This window comes from Colletes latitarsis, chromosome 14 (genome assembly GCF_051014445.1).
Source record: "Colletes latitarsis isolate SP2378_abdomen chromosome 14, iyColLati1, whole genome shotgun sequence".
Classification (NCBI taxonomy): domain Eukaryota; kingdom Metazoa; phylum Arthropoda; class Insecta; order Hymenoptera; family Colletidae; genus Colletes; species Colletes latitarsis.
Genome location: NC_135147.1, coordinates 22,536,009 through 22,558,582, shown reverse-complemented (window position 1 = coordinate 22,558,582; position 22,574 = coordinate 22,536,009). Strand labels below are relative to the sequence as shown.

At 40.1% G+C, this 22,574-nt stretch overlaps 1 protein-coding gene across 6 annotated transcripts in view; it reads left to right on the top strand.

The window, feature by feature from the left end:
* The window catches only part of LOC143349940 (angiogenic factor with G patch and FHA domains 1), a 33,477-nt gene extending 15,019 nt beyond the window's left edge, over window positions 1-18,458 (top strand). For 5 of the 6 annotated variants that reach the window (XM_076781613.1, XM_076781615.1, XM_076781612.1 and 2 more), the window contains exon 9: window positions 15,854-17,228. In XM_076781613.1, coding sequence (XP_076637728.1) covers window positions 15,854-16,003 — 150 coding nt within the window. In that variant the 3' untranslated portion in view covers window positions 16,004-17,228. Of the gene's footprint in view, window positions 1-15,853; window positions 17,229-18,272 lie in introns of those variants that run through there. The other variant, XM_076781618.1, reaches the window with a different exon arrangement.
* Window positions 18,459-22,574: the final 4,116 nt, after the last annotated feature.

Here is a 22,574-nt window from a genome sequence, read left to right as displayed (position 1 = left end):
AAAAATACTGAGACGATGAATATAATTTCTCTAAGCAGTGAAATATGTACTAGTTAAACACGTGCGTTATTTTTCTACGTTCTCCAGCGGACGTATTTTTGCGCCGTTTTTTTATAACGTCGAACAAAATTCATTAAGTGTCGTGGAGTATTTGTATTTTCTAAATGCAAGTTTTACAGCTTCAAAATAATTACGTATCTTGCAGAAGTGTTATCGATATTACTTAGGGGAAAGTTGGGTTATATGGTCCGTGTTGATAAATAGTTAAAATTAATATAACAACGTCATCTATTTTCGCATGTGTTTTCAACGTTGCTACGATATTATGTTATGCAGTCCACTTTCATATTGGAAAGCCCAACAGTCGATTTATTACTAGGTAAAATCTAATTTTGAAGAGTTCAATGTTGCAATTAGTAAGGTTATAACTCATAAAAAAAATCATTAAGCTTAGTAAAATTACGCGACAAAAACTTAAACAATATTTCATCTTCGTTATCGACATTCTCCAGCCAAATTAATTAGATTCAAAGTATGTTGTTCGAAGAGGGAGAGGCAAAGCGCCATGAAAATATACTAGAAGAAACGATTTTACGTATTTTAATCTATGAACTTAGGATAAGCGTACAGGTGCAAGCCCCGCGAAGTGAAAGTTTTTTACAGTAATACATGCATCGCTGTCAGAAATTAATAAGTATACAAGGCGGGGCAATTAAGGCAGGTAACCTGGATAACTCGTTTATTTTTAAAGATAGCAAATAGATTTTGTGGCAGAAGTTGTCTTATTTTATGAGTAATAGTCGACGTGACATATACAGGGTGTTCGGCCACCCCTGGGAAAAATTTTAATACAGGATTTTAGAGGCCAAAATAAGACGAAAATCAAGAATACCAATTTGTTGATGGAGGCTTCGTTAAAAAGTTATTAACAATTAAATTCAAAAATTTCAAATCGTTCTGGAAAAATTATTTTCGGTTGCGAGGGTCAATTATAATCATTTTCGGTGAATACACATACCTCCGAAATCCTATCTACTTTCGAGAAAAAAAATCGGGTAGGTGCTGAAATTTTTCGACGAAAAAAAAATTTTTCAAATCGTTCTAAAAAAATTATTTTTAGATGCAAGTGTCAATTACAATAATTTTTGGTGAATAGACATACCCCCAAATTCCTACTCAGTTTCGAGAAAAAAATTCCTTACCGAAAATATCATTTCTGGCCAGAAATGTCTGCCTGAATTTTCATGCGAATCTTTAAAACGTCATAACTTCTGAACGGATTGAACGATTTTAATGTTTAAAAAAGCAAACTACGCGTATTTTGATGGAGGATATATACAAATCGCAAAAATATTCGAAAAGTTGGTCCTTGACCCCGCAAAATGAGAAAACCCCCATAAAAGTGGGCTAATTTTCTGCTATTTCAAAGAAAACTGTGGTCAAGTTCGAATAACAGAAGTCTGAAAAAGTCGTATCGAACGAAATGCAAGCAGTACTGGCGTTAGAGCAGTCTTCTATTCTGTAGTTAGACGACGTTCGAAGCCAGGAGAAACAGTAAACCTGTACTTACCTCTTGTGTTTTGTTATCATACTCGATGTACTCTTTCTCTCGATTTCTATTAACGATTCGTTTATTTTTTCGAAAACGCGAAAATTATATATTGAAATACGATTTCTTAGAGAACCGTGCTTCAACGAGGATAAGGAACGATACCGCGTAGCGCATCCGGGTAAATTGCGTCCCGACGTCGACGTCGAAAATTTTCAAAGTCACTGACAAGGCATTCTTTGGTCTCCCCGGGGCGAGTTCTTCCGCCGTTCTCTTTTTCTTTCTCGCAATACGGGCTAATTCTCTGGGGCAGCGTGCACGTCAGTCTGCTTCACCGACGCGGTGGGTTCGAGCGTGGGCGGGTCTAGAGGGGGTGGGGAACGGTCTGTCCTCCTTTGCGCGTTGTTTTGTAACGCGACGAGAGAATGCCAGGAAGGACTGACTGAGTGAATGGAGAACGCATAGGATTTATGGTACGCTAACGGATTGGGAGGGAACGAAACGAGAAAGACCGTGGGGCGGGGGTGGTGGTGGGGTGGGAGGGGGACGAAAAAGGGGCAAGAGAGGAGGCACATGCGAGGACGTGGAAGGCGAAAGAGAGGAAGAGAGGAAGGAAAAAGGGAAAAGAGCGAAGTTGTAGCGGTGCGTTTCGTAAGGGGCGCGGGAGGCAACAGGTGGGAACCCACTGTCACAAATAAATCCAACACAAACGTCTCTGCCGTCTAGACGCCGATCCGCTGACTAACCATGGGTACCAGATTACGGCGCGCGCTTACTTTCTCTCTCCCACCCTGTTCCTTTTCCTTTCTCTGCGCGTCTTTGTTTATTTTTTGTTTTTTTTTATTTTTGTTTTTTTTTTAACCCCGACAACGACGCGGCAGTAGGCGGCCGAGAGAGTCGGGGGATGACGGTGGATGAACGGGGCCGAGCATACGCGGAATAACGATACCAGGGAGGAGAGGGAGCGTGAGAAAGATAAGAAAGCTGGCCAGATAGGGGAGGAGTGAAACGCCTCGTCCACACGACGGCATCAGAGATCGGTGCAGGCGTCGTTGCACACGCTTTCGAGCGTAAATGCACTCGCACGCAACGCGCTGGTGTGGAGATACACTCGCCACGGAAAGTATTAGGTCGTTCCTGGCGTTCGTCGTTCAGGCTGACCTGGATAAAACTCGTACCTCCGGGATAAACGAAATTTATTGGTTCAGGGATACCCAAAATTTTTAATCATAAACTTTGGCCCCGCTTGGGGCAAAATGAGGGTGGTTCACTGTGCATTTAAGGCTTTCGGTATAAAGATGTCTCAAATATGGGAAATTAATTTTTTAAATTTACCAATCTAGCTAAAGGATCAAGGGAATATGTAACATAATTATCTTTGGTTAACGTGGAATAGGAATTATAGGATCTTAAGAGGGTATACTTTATCGTAATCGGTCAAAAAAGTCGATAAAACATTTTAATCGCTGAAACTCGTTGTCGAAGCGTCAATCTCTCCGTAATAAACTGTCAGGGTTTTCGTGAATTCTTATCTTTTGTTTTTAGGGGGGAAAAATTACTCCAGCGTCTTTAATTTTTGTTTCACGAGTATAATTTTTTGTTTTGTTTACAAAATATTCATCATATTCCACCATTGCGGCGAGTGTATCTGTAATTATATCGCAGCAGAACTTTGTAGCCAATTATAAGGTCTGATCAGAATGTTCCGGGACTCCTTTTATAAACCATTTATTAACCATTTATTATTAATGGTATCGATAATTACATTCGATCACCTTCAAAGTAATCTTCTGACCGTATGCACCTTTGAAATCTTTTTTTCCAATCTTCGAAAGCTTCGTAATAAGCAGATGCCGAAATAAAGTTTAACCCTTTCTGCATTTTTGTTCCATTATCGCTGTCTCGTCTCCGGTTATGATCGATTATGAGAAATGTTCGTTTCTTTCGATGCCTTGAACTCCGCTTAAAAACGTGATTTAACTTAAACTTTTATCGTTTTTGATATTTCAAGATTCATCAAAATATTTTGAGATTAATAACATTCAATAACGAAGTTTTCTTGAAATATCATATTACGATAATTGTTTTTAATGTATGGAGAAATTCAAGGACTAGTATGAGTTTTTTTTAACGTAGAAGTAATTAAAAACAATTTTGCGAAAAGTTCCCTTAGACAAGACAAGTTGAGTAATTTGTGTTTGGGACAATGTGATATACAAAATTGATTATAGTGATCTGATATACAATTCCTCGGTCCAAAAAGCACGCTAGGTCCAAATAAAATAATAACAATACTTGTTAAATTAGTTTTTAACAGTTGTTTTGAGTTGGATATTTTTCTTGTGTCGTGAAAAAATGAAATTTTTTAAACGGGGGTATATCATGAAGGTATATCATGCTATTGTCTTTATCATGTCAACATACTTTTAGCAGCGAGTGTACTATACGAAGGTATAAAGAATGCCCCTCCAGTGATATTCATAATGCGAGATACATCCGTCTTTTCGCCCATAAAGTGCGTTTTCACGATAGTAACGCTATTAATCATTAATTTATGACACAAATAATGATGATAAATGCTCGTTTTAAAAAACAATATAGCTAGTTATTGCATAATCGAGCATAGCTTACCGTAAACGTTTCAACCATCGATTTATGGTTTCCTTCGTTATACAACGTTATCGATAAAAGTCAATCGAAAACAAAAATAAGAATATACTTCTTTCAAAGTTATCACATTAAAAATTGCTCGTTTCGTCTAATAACTAACAAATAATTTGACAAAATAGCCATACAAGCATAGTTTAGTCCCGGGCCATCTTTGGTACCAATTCAAACTTGGGCTCGAAACGTTTATAATTAACAAACTTGAACTATGCTTGCATTTGTTGAGCATCGGTGTAAGAAATCTTGTACAATAGTGAAATTTTCAAAAAATTCTGATCACTGAATCGGATATTCCATCCAGGAGCCATCCCTCGAAATTCCCCAGTGTACGTGAATCGTTCAGCATGCGGGTGCATCGTCGGGTTGGCCAATCGTTGGTCTGCGCCGTGTTGCACAGTGTTACAGATTGGCTGTTTACTCGGCAAACCTTTTCCAACCCCTCCCCGGTTTTCCACAGCTGGGGATACCCGCATATCCGTTCGGTCGCGAAACGGCGCAAATAATCGGACGTTTTTTTGGCTTTTGTTTGGCGCTGGCGATTCTTTCGGTTACCCGTGTACCTTTCAACACCTGCTATACGGATGCTGTTTGGTCGGGGACGTTGGTTTCGCACTTAATTGCTGACGCTGCCAAACACTGTTAATTTATAGAATTCGCGTACGTACCGTTTGACACCTGCTACGAATGCTGTTTAACCGGGATGGTGGATTTCACAGTTAATTAGTAGACCCAAATACTGTTGATCCATTTAATTCGTGTACGTACGTACAATTTTTCGTAGTTGTGTAAATATCTCTTATTACTATGTTTAAGTACTAAATCCATTATGCAGACTCCTAACAATAAAGAACGAACGTCTCAATGATCCAAACATCTGTGATGTGTTTATAAAAATCATTTTGTTTACGTTGCGAGGCAATGCTCTTTGAAACGTGTGCGCCTTCAAAGTCTGAACTTGTTACTCAATCTACTAGAACCAAGACTAAGCAGCATTAATAGTGGAACGTTGTAAAGTGTCTACCGTCTTGCTTAGAATCAAGAATTTTTAGTACGTTTGATAAATTCGACATTATTTTTAATATTACACCTTTGGTAATTGCTTCCCAACTGTTAAATTACACTCACGTTACTCGACTGTCACCCCCATATGGGTTAAGATTAGTTGTTAAAGAAAATAAATCCAGATAAGACCAGTTCACAAAAATAAGTCTTACGACAAATCGTGGTTAGTTTCCCAATTGTTTAAAAACAAGGTTCGTGGACAATTTGAGGGGTTTGTTGCGACAGTCATACGCGTTAAGCGATACCACTGTGGTCTAGTCGAGATCGAAGGGGTCGAACGGTATCTTTCTATTCAAAGAAAAGAATAATTCAAGGACCAAAGAGGTCAATAAGTAACCGTAATGTTAGCAAGGAACGTGGCATGGCGTTTAAAAAAGGAAAGATGGTCAGCGATGGAAAAAGTATATCCCTGTAAAATGGCGATCCGGCCAGCAACGACGACGCAGAACAGGATAAAGCCGGGCAAAAAGTAACGTGGCGGAGATTAGCGAAAAATGCCGATGTAAAAAAGGAATAATAGACGCCGAGGCTGGTGCGTCGAGTCCCAGAACGGGTCCGCCATACTACGATACCCCAGGGAGACACGTAGAGACGGAACGAAATTAACCGGAGCTCAGCCAGGAGGAACCGGACGCGAGCGCATAATGCTGTGCACACAGGAGGGCCGTACACGTGCGCGTATTAACCACGTCGTCGGTTTAACAGTCCGTCCCAACTGTGTGTACACCCACACCAGTCGGTGTGTGCGCGTGTTTTACGCGCGTCTGTGGGCGTACGTGTGCGCGTTGTACGTCCGTATGTCGACTGTCCGTAACGTTAGCTGGCTAGGAATCCAGCCAGGAGCGGTCGATCGGTCTAGACGAGGTGTGCGTATACGTCTGCCACGGCACACATTGTCCGAACAATCGGCCAGACCCGGGCATACAAATATGTACAACGAGAGATCTATTAATTACAACCAGCGCCAGCCGGCTCTGACTCGTATCGACGAGCGTGAACCGGCCGCGACCGGTGGAACGGGAACGGACGTAACGAGACAGAAAGAACATCGCTTGCGCGGGTGGCCATTAATGCGCATGATTGAAGGTTCCTTTGGCTCCTTTGATGAAATAATTGATGAAATGATTAAACGACGCGTAGCCTAGGCCAATTAAGTGCGTTTCAGCGGACGGTTACGTTCGCGTAGGATCGAACCGAAGTATTATTTAATTTACCGGGTCCGAGAATGTTGGCCAACTCGGCGCGTACGGAAGGTTAATTGGTGAAGTCGGTGGTAGCAACGGTTTCGTTACGTTCACGTTTTGGTACGCGGAATCGATTCGACGACGTTAATCGAGGGGAAACAACGCGTTCAAACGGCGCACGGAGTCCGGCTCGAATTAGCGGAGCCGGGAATCCACGGTTCGTCCGGATTTTCCCTCATCCGGATCAAACACGGTCCCATTAAACCCCGGATATGAGTTTCCCACCGGCGCGCGCGAGATCCATCGTGTTTAACGAGCCACTGTACGAATCAAGTACGTTGCGGTGTTTTACCGTCGATGAGTAAAGGTCCACGGAGGTACAGAGTAAACGTTTTGAGAAAGGGGGATCAACCGTGGAAAGATCGAGCCACACGTTGATCACCAGAATTGGCAAATCTGTCTTTACTAGTATTTTAACACTTTAATTTAATATTTTTCTATTTACATTGCAATTAATCCTGATCTTCCAACGTTGCAAACTCAACTAAAAAAAAGAATGCATAACAATTGTACATCTTTGTACTATCTTACGGTACTTAAAAATTCCGTATCCGACGATCTGTACATTTATTAAATATCGGAAGGAAGAAGGATTCGTGTCTTTTTAATTAGAAATATACACAATTTAGATCCCTTGCAATAATTTTGATTCTCAAAGAGGAATAAGATAAACGTATAGCGCGAAACGCGAAAGTAGAGGCTCCAAGATCTCCTTTGTTTTTCGATATTCGTACGGGTTTAGGCCGTTACTCGGGTAATCGGTCTTGCCATGAACGTCCTTAGCTCCTTAGCGCAGGCTGCGATAAAACGACGACGCTCGACGGTGTTCCGGCTCGGTCGCGATCAATCAGTTCGTAAATTTAAAAAGGGGCTGCCCCCTTCACCCCCTCGGGGGCGTCGGGACAGCTCTCCTGTCGCCGCGATTATTCCCCGGCTAGATACGTTATTGAAACGCCGTCTCGTCGGAGGTGCATATCCTGGCGGTGGTCGAAGTAGAACCGACGTATCGCCCACGCGCACCACACGTGATAGGTCGGTCCTCCTATCGTCGCCAGACGGCTTCCGTCTGGGTAAACACACCGACGTACCGAGCAGAGCCTGGCTGGCAGGGCTTACCGACTACGTAGGGACATCCATCACAGGATTATCGCGCGACCGTGCTCGCGCGCGGTCAGGACGCGCGGCATCTCTGTGTGTCTGGCTCTCCATAAAGCCGCCAAAGCGTGCATGTGCAGGCCACACGTAAGACCCTGCGTCTGCCCGGTTGTCTGTACGTTGGCGCGCCAATGAATCGGCGGCGTACGCGTACGCATTAAACTCGCCTGGAATTGACCGATAAAGTGGTTGAAGAGCAGTTTAAAGAGACAGGGAAAGGACAAGAAAGAGAAATCGAGAGAGGCGACGGTGAAGCGTACGCGAGAGAGCGATACGATCATCCGACAAGGGACCAGGTACCAAAGGAAGACGAAACGGAACCGGAAGAACCCGAACACGAACACGGAGAACAGGAACATCTTTTTTATTTCATAATTTTGAAATTTTGAAATTTGCGATCAATCTCACGTACGATTGATACGTCACATAATTTCAAATTTGTCAAATTTGATATATACCAATCGCGAACTTTCGAAATGAAGTTTCGAATCGCAAACGAGGGGAAGACGAGCAAAAAAAGAGTATCGAGAAAGCGAAGAAACGACGAAGAGGTGAAAAAAGAATATGCAGGAGGTAACAGGGCAGGGACATAGCAGAAACGTCGCGTCGAGTTTGGTCAGGATGCGCGGCATCTCTGTGTCTGGTCTCCGTGAAGCCGCCAAAGCGTGCATGTGCAAGACTGCGTCTGCCTATTTGTCTAATGCTCGTCTCGAACGGATACGCGCGCGCGTGTAGTCTGTGAACGAGACACGCGAACGATCAACAGCGACTGACAACGATTTGTTACCCTCGTTCAGCGAATGTTTAGTTTAATCCAACGGTAATCGTTATTTTGCTGTGTTTAATGGATCATAGCTGTTAGAGCTTCGTTTCTGTCTCGAACGAGCGGAAAGACTTCCTAAAAATTAAAGATAGGATAGGAAAACAATACTCACCACAGACGAGGTATACGAGTAGACCTTACATCCAATGTATTTTTTCGACCAATTTTTCTGGGGCTCTAGAGTTCCATTAATACGCATTGTTTGAATTTTGGATCATTAAAATCCTTCGATCCGTCCAGAACTTACGATTTTTTAAAGATACGCATGAAATTACAGTAGAATATTCCTGGTCACTGGTCAGACATTATATTTTTGGTAAAGAATTTTTTCTGGAAAGTGCACAGGATTTCGGGGGTATGTCTATTCACCAAAAATAATTTCTTCAGGATGATTTGAAATTTTTTAATGTAATTTTTTAATAACTTCTTAACGGAGGTTCAATCAAGAAATTGATATTCTCTCTTCAAACGGCTGTAACTTCGTAAATATTACGAATTAAAACAAATCTTGTTGCACGCATATTTTCAACGACATATACTTTAATGAAGTATAACAAAAAAAAAGCGTTTTTTTTAAATTGTAGACAAGAATACTCCCTTAAGGACTCGAATATGAAAAGTAAATAATAACAGCGCGATAGAGGAGAAACATGATTCCGTTTTTGTGGGTTCGTTGCGATAGTAAGGATAGAATTCCATTACTTGGAGCGCTTTCGTGGCCAGTAAATAAACGTTAACGCGGCAGCATACATTAACGCGCGCACACCTTGAAGCGACACGAGACTGGCGGTGACGAGGACGAAGGTACCTGCACCTTAGTTTATCTAGTTTAGTCTAGCAAGTCCAGAGTCTATAGACGGCCAAACACTAATTAATTCTGTGCAAACATGCCGCGGCTCGGCGAACAAGAGATCGTTGGCTCCGATGGCTGCGCGAGAACCTTCCTCCAAGAGTCGAGGAGATTCATGGAGTTTCGAGCGTTTCATTTCGGGCCTGTTTGGAGTATTTGCCAGGGAAAACATTGACCGAAAGTAATTGGCCCACATTTTCCGAGCGTGAAACTTCTGGTCTCGTAGCTTTAAGTAATTTCGGAGCACGTATTACGAGCACCGCCAGCTTAAATTCACGGCGCCCGGAGCGCAAAGTCTGTTTCGTGGACACGGTATCTCTTCGAAGCTAACGTCGAATGAATAATTACGCAGAAATTATGTTTTAACAGCTACGATCGAGAGAAATATTGATTTCGTTGTAAATTATATTTTACATTTAATTTCATGTGGTCTTAACGGAAGTTTAGAAAGAAACGTTTCGCGGTTTAATAAGAATAATTGCAAACATCCGGAGATCATTGCCCCTTTCAATGAACGAATCAACACGTAAGAGGAATGATTTTTAAAGAGCTTTTTATTACCGATGACACAACTACGCCTCCAGAATTTAAACTCCGCGAGCACAATCGTGTTTCCCATAAATTACGAAATTCGTTTCGTACTGATACTCCCATGTTTTTACCGTGAGCACCCAAAAGGTCATTTTCATCAAATTGCCAATTCAGCAGTTGTAATTTATCGATGTTAATTAACGAGTCACCGTCGATCTCGCAATATTATAGTTTGAGTAAATGCTAATAATGAACGACGATATATGTACACGAGCCTTGGTTACACCATCATGATTCTTTATTATCTGGTGTTTCGGCTACATCGGTTAGCCTCTCTTCTTCTTTTTCTCCTCTGTTCCACAGCGAGCAGGAATAAACGCTAATGTGTGCGTAACAACGTTTCAAGTTGAGGTTTAATCGATGTGGCCGGAAAGTTGGATAATAAGGAACCGTTATGGTCTAACTAAGGATCAACTTTTATACAAGGCTTTACTTTATAAATCCACCTTTGAAAAACATTTGTTCTTTATATGGATCAATTGAAATTATTCCTTAATAAACTCGATCATTCGCGTACTTGCACGCCTTCGTTTTAATACATTCCAGGAAAGCCAACTTCAATCAAAATAATAAATTTAAAATTGCTGTTGTTTTTATTTTTCATAATATTTTATTATCGAAAGTGGTATAAGTCGATTTGTTAATTGTCAACAATTTTTAACGTTTGCCAATATTTTTAAGTCGATCCAAAATGCGAACCCCCAAATGTTTTAAAGTATAAAAAAAAAATGGACTTACATTACCAGAAGATTCTAAAATTCTAAAAAATTTTGTTACCGCGAGCGGTTGATCCATATATTGGAGTGAAGAATCCCTTTCTGGGTGCTTCGGTAGTGGGGGAAATTAGAAAATAAAGAAAATATAAAATGCTTGAAATTGTTCCGAGAAGTGATTTGACACGGAACCACGATCCTCGCGTGAAATACCGTGTTTCGTGGGAGAAACGTGTCGGTGGAGGAGCGTCAGGACGGGAAAAGCGATGACGGACGGAGGCGTCGAAGGAATAAGCGGGAAAATCGCGCGAGACAGAGGAAGCGCGACGTTTATTTCGCCGGGTACGTCGACGGCGGTGGCAGACATAGTGGCGACGTTGTAAACGAGCAAAGTTTCAAACCCAATATGCTGTCTCCGGGCTCACCGGAGCCCATATTCAACCTGTTAAGGTGCGGTGCACGTGCGTCCGCGCATCGCTTCCCGGCATGCCAGACAGGCAAACCGGGACAAACTTTCGAACTGGCACAGACCGTCTGGCACCCTACCACCTACCGTCGCGGCGAACCCGCGAATTCTCAATATGTTATTGTACCACGGCACCGTTTTATCTGGATGCCGACGACCGGCATCGAACGACCGACTGCGGCGTCTGGGGGAGGCTCTCTCGACCCGGGAATTTCATTCCTCTATCGAACAATCCGAAAGTTCAATAGGTGCACACGTGCACCGGGGGAGACACACTGGGCCAGAATTCATTCGCGACAAAAACAATCGATCTCGAGTGAGAATCAAGGTAAGCGGAAGGTGTATCTTCCAACTTGTCAACGCTTACTACCCTTAATAGGATCGGTTGCCCTAATATGGAATACTTTTTTTTATACACGTGTTTCACTTGCTTGTAGAATTTTTGTAAAAGCTTAAATAGTATGAATTTATAGGAAATTTTATGCTCTTTTGACTGGTAACAGCCAAGTTTAGGAAATGTTTACTTTTTTTACCGAGGTCCTCATTTTCCATTTTATAATATAATAATATATAATAATATTTTTATTAATAGCATCACTGTAATGGGAGCTTTGTATAATAATTCGTATTTCTTATATTTTGGCATATTAAGTGCATTCTGTACTTTTTTGAGAATTAAAATTTCCCATAAATGCAACAGTCTATATATCGTTTGTAAGATAACAACAATTAAGGAGTTTTATAAGTTCTATAATTTTGGGACAATTTCTACATTACAAAGAACACGTTTTAATAACTTTTTGACTGTTCAGAAAAAAATGAGATCGTAGTAAATACAACTTTGAAAATCCAAATTTATGCATACTTGACCATTGAAAGTCAGGATCTAATGTTAAGAAGTACACGTCTATCGGGACTAAATGGACTTGGAAGGGTCGGAGAGAAACGAAATCGGAATATGAAAGAAACGAGAGAACAATAGGATGCAAATATGAAATAGGTACGAGGTCGTAGACACTGCAGTCGCCGGCGACCAGTTTACATCGTCTAATTGGTAATCACGGTGCATTGCCTCGGCTTGCCCGTGTCGTTCATCCATGCAGCTTGACCTATTTGCCTATTTTCCACCTTTTTAGCTCCCGCCTTGGCATCGAACATCGGTTTTCACCTTTTCTCGCCGGCGGTTTGACGGTTTATTGTTCGTTTTATGACCACTTTCGCGACCCCGGAGTGGCGTGCTTTTGCACAGTCCACGCCCCCTAAGCGCGAATAAGACTTTTAGTCCGCGATCGTTTCGTACCTGAGAATGTATTACCGTTGCCAACAAGTTACCTGCATATCATTTAATTTAAACTTTTTCTTTTTTTACTAAGGCCGAGGAGAAACTAGTAAATTTGTACTAATATTCTTATTTAGCGATTGAAGAGCTCGTAGAATCACTCGATATTCTTTTGTCAATAAAATTGCGAAGTGACAATTATGTCAGACTTCGAAATCCCGGTTTATTCAGTGGAATTAAATTATTTATAACCTAGTGGCTAATGTTACCGCGACCTGGCTCGAATTTAGAAAGCAGAAAATTTTGTTATAAAACAAGCACGATATCTGGGTCGCAACATTCGAGTGGCCATTGATCAGACGCGATGGAAATAATTCAATGATCGGAGGTTCCTCGGTCGACTTCGACGTCTGTGTTTCGCATTATGAAGCTCCATCGGTTCAGCCATCGATTTATATCTGTCTGCATCGTATATAAGATAACAAGTAGGTACGCTGCGCGATCGTCTCACAGACACTTTTAATCCGTTTTTAATAAGTAATCCGGGGTATCATTGTCTCGACCATCTGTCCATCGCGAGCAGCTGTGATAAGTTTAGACCCCGACGGTCGATGGCCCACGTACCGTCTCTTTAAAAGATTGGATCAAGCCAATCAATGTTTGCAAACCTCTATTAGACGCAATGGAGCGCATTCCGATCGGAGGTGGATGGACTAAATATATCACTGACTGCGTTTTGTTCTCTCGACGAACAGCATTTTTACGAGAAACAAACCACGCTTTTCTATGACTCGAGAAAATTTCATAGTTTCTTGAAGAGACTTTGGAAAAGTTATAAAAATTATTACAAGTAATTTAAAAATTTTTTAATTGCTAATCAACGATCGAACCGGTTTGAATTTTTCCACTAAACGATGAACTGTGAGTTCTATTGGTGATTCATCGTGGTACGATAACTTAAAAATGTAAGATAAATTGTTTTTCGTAATGTTTCGTATTCGAAAACAATGCTGTTTGAAAATGTCTCGCACACGTGTGCGATCGAGTACGATTTGGCTCTCGCGTCTGTTCATTACTCGCTGTTTCTACTTATACTGTCATTCAACTCGAACACTATAACGCGCAACCTGCTTCGTAGTTTTTATTCTCTCTTTTCGACTTGTTTTCTCACGATAAACCACCCCCTCGTCAGTTGTACTACGAATAACGTAACGCCCTGTACGTTTCACTATGAACAGTCGAACATCGTGGCATCTCTATCGACAGCGCAATATTAATAATTGTACGTGTGGCAAAAAAAAAAAAATATCGTCTCCGAGTGGAAACAAGTTTCGACATACCTGTTGTATAACAATCGACCCCCGGTTGTACCGCAAATATTCCAACTTCGTCGAAATGGCGTTTCGTATGCAGCAACCTAGTAATTCTATTCGAGATAACGTTCCGTCCGGGAGATTAATCATTTTCGTGACATAAATCGGGTAAAATATATTCGCGAGGTCCGTTCGGCCAGCGGAGGAAGAGAGAGAGAGGGTAGATAGAAGAAAACAGACGAGCGAGCGCCAGTTATAATATATACAAGTGGTCTAGACAGCCCAGACGGATGCATCATCATCGCCATCATCGTCGAGCGAGAAAGCGAAACTCGAGTCGAGCCGTTTTGCTCCTGAACGTCTCGCGAGCTCGTCAATCGGGTAACGAGCGCTCATTTTACGCGCACGATAACGCGTCTGTCGCTCGATCATGATCCGTTCTCGTCTTTCTTCCTCGGCTGCTCTCTTTCGTCGATCCTCCGCCCCATTGTTCCTTCTTCTTACGCCGGGAAGAAGCGCGACCGACGAAAGACGCAGCCACCAACAGCCTTTCGGCGACCAGGCGCCATTGCGTTTCACGATCGAAAACAATATTATCCGCGGTTTGCACGTAGATCGTTCGAAACGCTCGCGAACCATACAATATTTTTCCTTCGTCGGATTTACACTTAACAAATTAAAAAAAGAAAAACTATTATAAATATCGACGACAAATAATCCCGGTTATTCTTAAGTTTAAAAATTAAAAGTAATTTCGGTCGAATCGTAGGAAGCGCTGGTCGTTGCACGTATTAGAACTACGTTTATTATTATATATCGTCGGTTTCTTAGCTTTCTGTTTCTTTAATGCGCTGTTCCTGCAGTCTGACGAATTCAACGTAGGCAAAAGTAAGAACACTTGGCTCAATTAAGGCCTGAAAACTATTCGCAGTGTTGCATTCTGCAGCCACTTAAAAATTTCAAAGGAGGCTCTCTCAAGGCGTAAAAAGCGAGCAAAGGACCGTTATAAAGCGTATCTCAAGATTTTCTGAGGCGCTCGACCCTCTGCCAGTCGAGAAAAATTTCTGATAACATTTAACGGGTTATATATTGAATCACATAGACGTTTTTGCAATTTTCGTTTCTTAATTTTCGCGACTTTTTAACAATTCAACCGAATAATTACTATTCAAGAAAGACATCGATTCAATATTTAAAACATCGAGAATTTAATACTGTGCGGAAATGTTTTGGTCGCGTTTATCAATTACATCCAACGAACGCCCGTAGTCGGTCACCGCACACGATGTTTTGATCACCTTCTCATTAATTGCAAATTGAATTTGATTTGATCTTGATTTCTTCGACGCGAAAATTATTTATTTAAAGTATCATTAAATCCTGAAGCCTGTTTTTAACGTTAAAAGTGATCGTATAATACGCTGTAAGATGTATATTCTGGTGTTAGTGTTTTATTTATTAATTTTAATTCGTGGTCGCGTACGAGGCGTATAATAAAAGTACCTTTCTCGAGGCGTCTATCTCCAGCTAGATCGGGACCTTGTTTTCGCGTTCCCGCACGAAATCCTTTCCTCTTGTTTCCTTTTTACGCTCTTTCCATTCTCTCCTTTTCGTCTTTTTCCCTTTCAACCAAGTAAGTCAAGTGTCGACGACGGCCAGATAGGGCCTCATTTACAAGCCAGACGGGGGAGGCCACTTGGCCCAAATACGCCCGGGAGAGGGTATTCTGCCCAGTGGATGCGACTCAAAACTTAAAATAACCCTCTCCCGATAAGAGCGGCCGCCGAATAACGTTTCGCTTCCTCGTCCGACCTGCGCCATGTTTCTTGCATTCATTTCGCCCGGTGACGTCGAAGAATCGATCGGAACACAAACAATACGATTAAATCGAACAAACAGGATTCGCGTTTATAATTTAAACGAGGACGGTATTTTTCTTTTTTAATTTAAAATAATTTTTTTCTTTTTTACACGCGTATTTCCATGCCTCTTTCCTTCTTTCTTTTTAGATGGGCGTTTTATACTCGAGGAGCGATTCATTAGTGGATTTTTGAACGCGAAAGATGTTTATTCGCAGCGAATAAAATGAAAATTTAAAAATAACTCGATAAAGTTCGCGTTTGTTTGTGCTTCTGTTTCAGATATCGGTGACGAATAATCCCAGCAAAACCGGTCTCGGAGCACCAAGCGAATTTCCTACGATCGAAGTATATTCTACGACGGAAAAGAAGCAAGCGCTGTGGCGAAAGACTCAGCAGCGTTATAAAGAAATAACCGATCAAACGCAATAATCACTCCGTGAACGTGCGTTACGTTACGTTTCGTTAAAAATGATACTCACGAATGCTGGTAATCAGGGAACGATCGTTATGAGTTTTTAATTGATAAGAATGTTATTTATTCCGATCGTCGATCGTGCGTTCGGAACGAGTCGTTGAATTAGTACAAAGTGATACAAGCATAGTTAAGAATAATTAAGAAAACTTGACGTTTTAACAGAAAGGGAAACAACACGTGTATAATAGGATTTTAATTTGATAATATCGACACGTTTCACACTATTTACAATTGAACAATACTTCAAACACGTTTGTTGACTGACTAGATTCGTGTCTATGTTACGAATAAATTTCTTGTACATTCGTGGCTCCCCAAACACACGTCAATATTTTTGCAACAAGGAATCTGTGTTTCTTGTACGATGTAGAAATTGTGCAAGTCCATAATTGTTAAATTTTAATTATATATAAACCGATGTTAGGAATTTATCCAATTCCGAGGCATACAGAATAATTTCTTTCCATGTATTTTCTTAAAAATTAAAATTATTGTGGAATTCCAATAATTGAAAGCACAATATTGTTTTGAAACGGCTTTTCAAGTTTTATTATTTATTTTGACTGATGATCGAACGATGTACGATTTTAATGAAATCAGTTATTGGAAAATTATACGAGTATAAAATTTTTTAACGTAGATCTAAAAAAAAAAAAACTAAAGCAGATCTAGAGTGACTCTTTGACTTGTGTGATGAAAAGATGTTTGAGAACTGTAGTTCTCAGTAATAAAATTAACTTAAATTAATTTCGTTTGGTGGTATTTACTATAAGGATCGATAACATGAAGGTAATTAAATTTTTCACTTTTTCTGATTTGCTTCCCTTTTCGAGGGTTTAAATGTAGCTATTAAATTTTGATTAGGCTATGCGATATCGAGACTCGTATGAAAATATACTTGCATGCTTACTGTAACATGTAAAATAACGCTTTAGATATAAATTTGACTGTTTTATTCCTTCCTCCGGCGAAACATTATAAACTTGGCAATTTATAAGGTGAAAAGCAACCTTTTAGTATGAAAACGAACTGTAGAATTATTTGTACAGGAAGTGCCTGTACAACCGCTATACAAGTTTCCTTAAAAAGGAAAATCATGGAATTCTGTAATTGTAAATTTATATTTATGTAATAAGTTATATAATTAAAACCTCAAACAAATATTTTGAATCCTGTAAAAAAAATAGATTAAATAATTTTCATCTAATAGAAGAAATAATTTTGTTTTATTTAAAACTCTATACGTTGTGCAGAACATTTAAGATTCTGATTAATACAGTCTTTATCAACCGCAGCTCGCCTCTTTGTGCAGTCTTGCATTAAATAAAAAATAATTAACGAAGAATCTGTTTGAAAAAAACATCCCCGTATCTCCAATAGCTCTCAAGATGGCATTAAAGGGGCGAACGTTACGAGGGTGGTTTCGCCCTTTAAACTCGAGTTTCCTCGGCGAAAAAGAAATACGAGTTCCTTATATTTGGCTGCTCCGCAAACCCGCAAAGTTTCGTCAAAAATTGGCGACGGACACTTCGCGGATGTTCCTTCGCGAGTGTCTCGTCTGGAGTAGGTCTAAACCGTTCGTAGCTGACGTTCTGGTCGAAGTGGCCTGGAAATCACGAGAAATGTCGTGGCTCCGCGGCGCCATAAAAATAATGAAGATCGAGCAACGCTGGAAGTAGTTTATTATGAAAACCGCACGATGTGCCGAAGGAGTTAAGGGCTTGGCCTAAACTTACGGCTCGCTTCGTACACTTGGCGAGGTCTTTGCACCGTGAAGTTTGCTTTATAAATATCGTCGGTGCACCACAGGAGTGTCTAGAGAAACGAACCGTGGTCTTGGATGAAACGAACTGGTCTAGCTCTTTGCCTCAATCGCAACAAACTTCGTCCTCGTTTTCGATTATTTTCCAATCGACCCGGAGACTCTCGTCGAATGATAACCAGAAAGCGCGTTGTCGGTTGCACGATCGGACTTATACCTCGTGTGTGTGTGTGTGTGTGTGAGCTTGCTATACTTCAAACATCGAAGAGATCAATATACACGTGTATCTGGGTTAGTGAACAAATAAAGCGATGGAAGTTTTATTGAAAAAGAGAGATCATAGTATAAAAGGTATATTACTGATCAAGTAAGTACTGTATAAATATTGGCAGTATTCTCGTAAAAAAAAGCTACCCGGGAGTTTTTACTTAATCTAATATTTTTATATTTGTTTGTTTCAGGTAAACCATATGGGGAAGTGGTGAGTGTCCTTAGTTTCGACCTACTAGTGGACTCAATCGGTCGTGTACTTGTGAGAAATCGTGGTTCTCTACTGGCGAGTGTGAGAAGCGTCACCATAGTCTAATCAGCGTCAACGTCAGAGATTTCAACGATGGGTTTAAATTGGTTGGACGTTTTTGCATACCTTAATACGTATACATTAACTATACTAAGCAACAAATTGATTTACTTGTGTTGTTTGTCTGAAAAAGATTCTCGAAAGTGCATCTGTTTTTCAGGCCATTGCTGTGTCGTCTCTTATTTAACATCAAAACGAAGATAAGTGTTCCATAATTTATCTCACAGTAAGTGACATTATTACATTGTATTTTCTATAATACTATTCTTTCATGTGTTTCTTTAATTTGCATTTATTCCTAAGCATTTTATCCTAAGCCGAAACAGTTGAATAATAAATCTTCGTTCCGAAACGAACCATATTGGATTAAATTACCATATAATAAATCCTGTTGGTAGTCTAGAGTGTAAAAAACGGTAAAAATTATCATTTGTCGCGGTGATAATCTCAAACAGAGTGTAGGCTAAGGGCAGGATAAAATTTTTTAACGTGTCAATACCAAATCACCCAACTTGTCCACGAAAACAAAACTTTGTTTCTAGACAATTTGAAACTAGCATACCCACAATTTTTCGTACAAATATTTTTATTCTAAAATAAAATGTATACCTCCTTCGCGTCTAAATCGCCGTTTTCGAACACGCGCAGGACTCGCGGGCACGAAAACACCGACGTTCATGCATCTGGAAAAGCGAGTTCGCAATTAGCGGCGAAGTGTTTCTCGGAAATAAAGCGGTCCTGGGCCTGTCGGTAAAATATACCCGTCATACTATTCCCGGGTAATCTCGAGACGGCACCCGTGGTCTCCTAATCTTGCGTAAGAGACTTTCATGCGCTCGATAAATTCACTCCTAGTCCTACTAGCTGATCCTTCGTCCCGATAACGGGACAGGACGTTCCCGTGTTCCCGCGAAACTGTTTGTCAGAGAGAAGATACCCGGGGACGAAACTGACCGGGTTCGATGATTAAAGCGGCCAATCCATTTCTTTGCTTGTCACCGCCGTGTTTCCTGCCACGTGTCTTCGTGTTTTACGACGCTCGTACCCGCGGTTAAGCCCGTTTACGAGCTCCGCTGTGAAAACGGCGGACATACGTCGGCGCGTTCATTAATTCCGACCAGCGAGAGACCGTCGCGCGAGCATACGCGCAATTAAGAGCAACTTCGCGACAGCTGATCAAAGCCTGGAATCGGGCTCAGCATCTTCCGAGGGGCTGGCGATATTGCCCCCCGGGACAGATTCGAGCTGATTATATTCCCAACGAAAAAGTTATCGATACGAAAATTCAGAATCTGTGTGTTTGTGATTTCCTTACGACTCCTGCTGTCTTCGTTGGATCGCGATGATAGTTTTTTTAGTTGTTCTTTACGCTTCCATGGAAAGCATAGACCACTTGATTCACAAAAATACGAGCTACGATTTTTGTTATTTCAATACGAAAAACTTTGTAATAATTTGGGAACTTGAACTTATGGTCAGTACTCTCTGTGATGAAACGCCCAAATTTATAGCGAAATATTTCCTGTTCTTGGCGCTAGATAGGAAAGTTATGAAACATTGCGTGTACTTTTTGACATTTTAATAAAATAATATAATTTGGTGGTCTATTGTCTTTCGATTCTTGATTCGAAATGTCAAAGCGTACGAAGTAGCGCAATCGCAAGATAAAAAATAATTTATTACAATTTATGAGTTACAGATACCTAATAAAACCCATGTTCTTAATACGACGACGCGTAATATCCTTCTAAGCAAGTGCTAAAATTTATCGTTCATAAATTGAATTAGTCCTTAAATGCGTGTAGAAAGATATACTGCAATTGCAGCATCACGCAATTAACAATTAGCAGAGAACTATTTTATTTATTATATTCGTAGAAGTTGAGTTCTAAAAATTCTGTTAATTCACCAATATCGAATTAGTTTGTTTCATCGATTTCAAACATTTTTCTCAGCAAAAGTAGCATTTTCTTCTCTAAGCATGCACGTTCGATTAGAAAATCCACTGGATGTTTTGCTTAAATTTTCACTCTGTATTCAGAGTAATCGTTTCTTTCGGATCGTACGGTCGCGATACGGGTTTCTTAAACACTTGCAATTTTTAAACAAATATATATTATGCTTTGATTCGTGTTCGCATATCTTAATCCTGATCTGGGATATCGATTTCCTTCGGCGTAAGCCAAAGGAATGTTTTCAGTTCAGAGATACGGAGCCGCAAAGATACAGGATTCCACGGACCCTTGTGCGACTGGTGCGATAAACAAAAGTAGAGACGATCATTAAGAACAACTAATTATATATTTCTAACATACTTTTTTCATTAAAATCTACTAGTATGATACGTACATCCACCGAGTCATTACATTAGTTATTTAAACGTGTAGTGTCAATAATTTTCTAATTGGACCCGTCCGGCAGGCTTTTCTCACTGTTCTTATTTACTTGCAAATTGCTCGACTACGATATCAATACGATTATTACCTACACTAATCATAAGCTTCGTTTCAGTTTAATATTTCATATGGAAAATTTTTCTTTCGTTCCAAAGAAATGAAATTACGAAACTGGTACTAGTCAAAGCAAGCAAGACAATAATTAAGCATTTACAAATACGGTAGACAAGATTGTAATCTTCCTTGATGAGTTAATTAAAGCGAACTAAAATTGCTTTCACGCTGAATTAGTCGCGACTCTCTCGACTATAAATAAGAAAAATAAATTCACTATTTTCGAGATACTACGTTGCTTTGAATAATAAAATACATGAAAGTCATTGGTGATTAAATGACATTCAAGTTAAATTGGTTTTTCTTTTATTATGACAAAAATATTCGAACAGTGGTACGTCATAATTAATTATGTAAAAAATGTGGTATTTTTGGAACTCGTCGTTGGTGCAATCCCTTAACCAAATAAACAGAAACGCCTTGTAAATCTTCAAATTTCGTACGTCTCTCTACTTAATTACAAAATGACGAATCGCTTTAATGTCAATTTAATTGGACGACTTTCACGCATTTCTTGAACGCTGAAACTCCGAATCATAACGAGAACAATTTTACGAAAGATAATTCTCTGCTCGCATGTTCGAGTAATTTCACGTAGTTGCAAGATCAAGTTTCTTCGAATGCAAGCAAATTACCGTGATAATTAGATACACGGCAGTAAACACGAATTGTTTCGCGAAACGATGTTTCTACGGAAGATAATTTGAGAAACTGGACTCGATCGTATTTCTCCCGGTTGCATGTACGGCTCTCCTCTTCCGGTTATTCATGATTCATAGGTGCGAACAAGGATATGTTGCAAGTTTATGACCGCCAAGATAATTACGCGTGACAGACGCGAAGAAATCGAGTTTCATGTTTTCGCGGAATTAAATTTCGACTTTGACGAGAATATATCTCGTTCGGTTCGAGAGAATATTCCGCGCGTATTGAAACCAGTTCGGTGTCTGCGATCGCGTGGGTATTTCAGTCGGCGTTTAACGTTCTAGCAAAACAATAAGAAACAGCTACGATAAAAATAAATTAAAAAATCAGGTTAGAACAAAGATATCTTTGTTCGATTGTTGAAGTGATATCGGAGTAATATCGGAATTGTAAGTAATATTTAGTAAAAAGTATGTAATAAAAATAAGTACAGAGTCAGGTCGGAGTAAAAATGTCTTTATTCGATTTAATTTCCGCAGATCAATAAAGAGTTATGGAGAAATTATAAACACATAGATTTTGAATTTTATATCGATTATCTGACTCGAGAGTTAACTTTAAGACTATTGTTAATCGGACATTAAATCCATACTGTGTGAAATTAGCTTGGAGCAGTAGTCGTCGAGGGAAAGTTTTTCACGCGTTGAGCATAAATTTTTGCTGGTTGCTCATAGGTATTCATCGCATGTCACGTAGTAATCAACTGATCAACTAAGCCCTAGGGTAAATTGTCCATTATATATATCTACTTAGTTATGAATTATTGTCCGGTTACAACACCTGGGTGTGTCTACCTGATGTAACTAATGCAACCTTACATCAACGACGTTATGGTTACAGCATTTTGAAACTGTGTTTACGTTTAATGTTCAATTTGAACAGTGCTTTAGTGTTTGCAACAATAAATATATCAACTATTAGAAATATTGTATTCCATTGCTACTAATTATGTGACGTTTCATATAAGA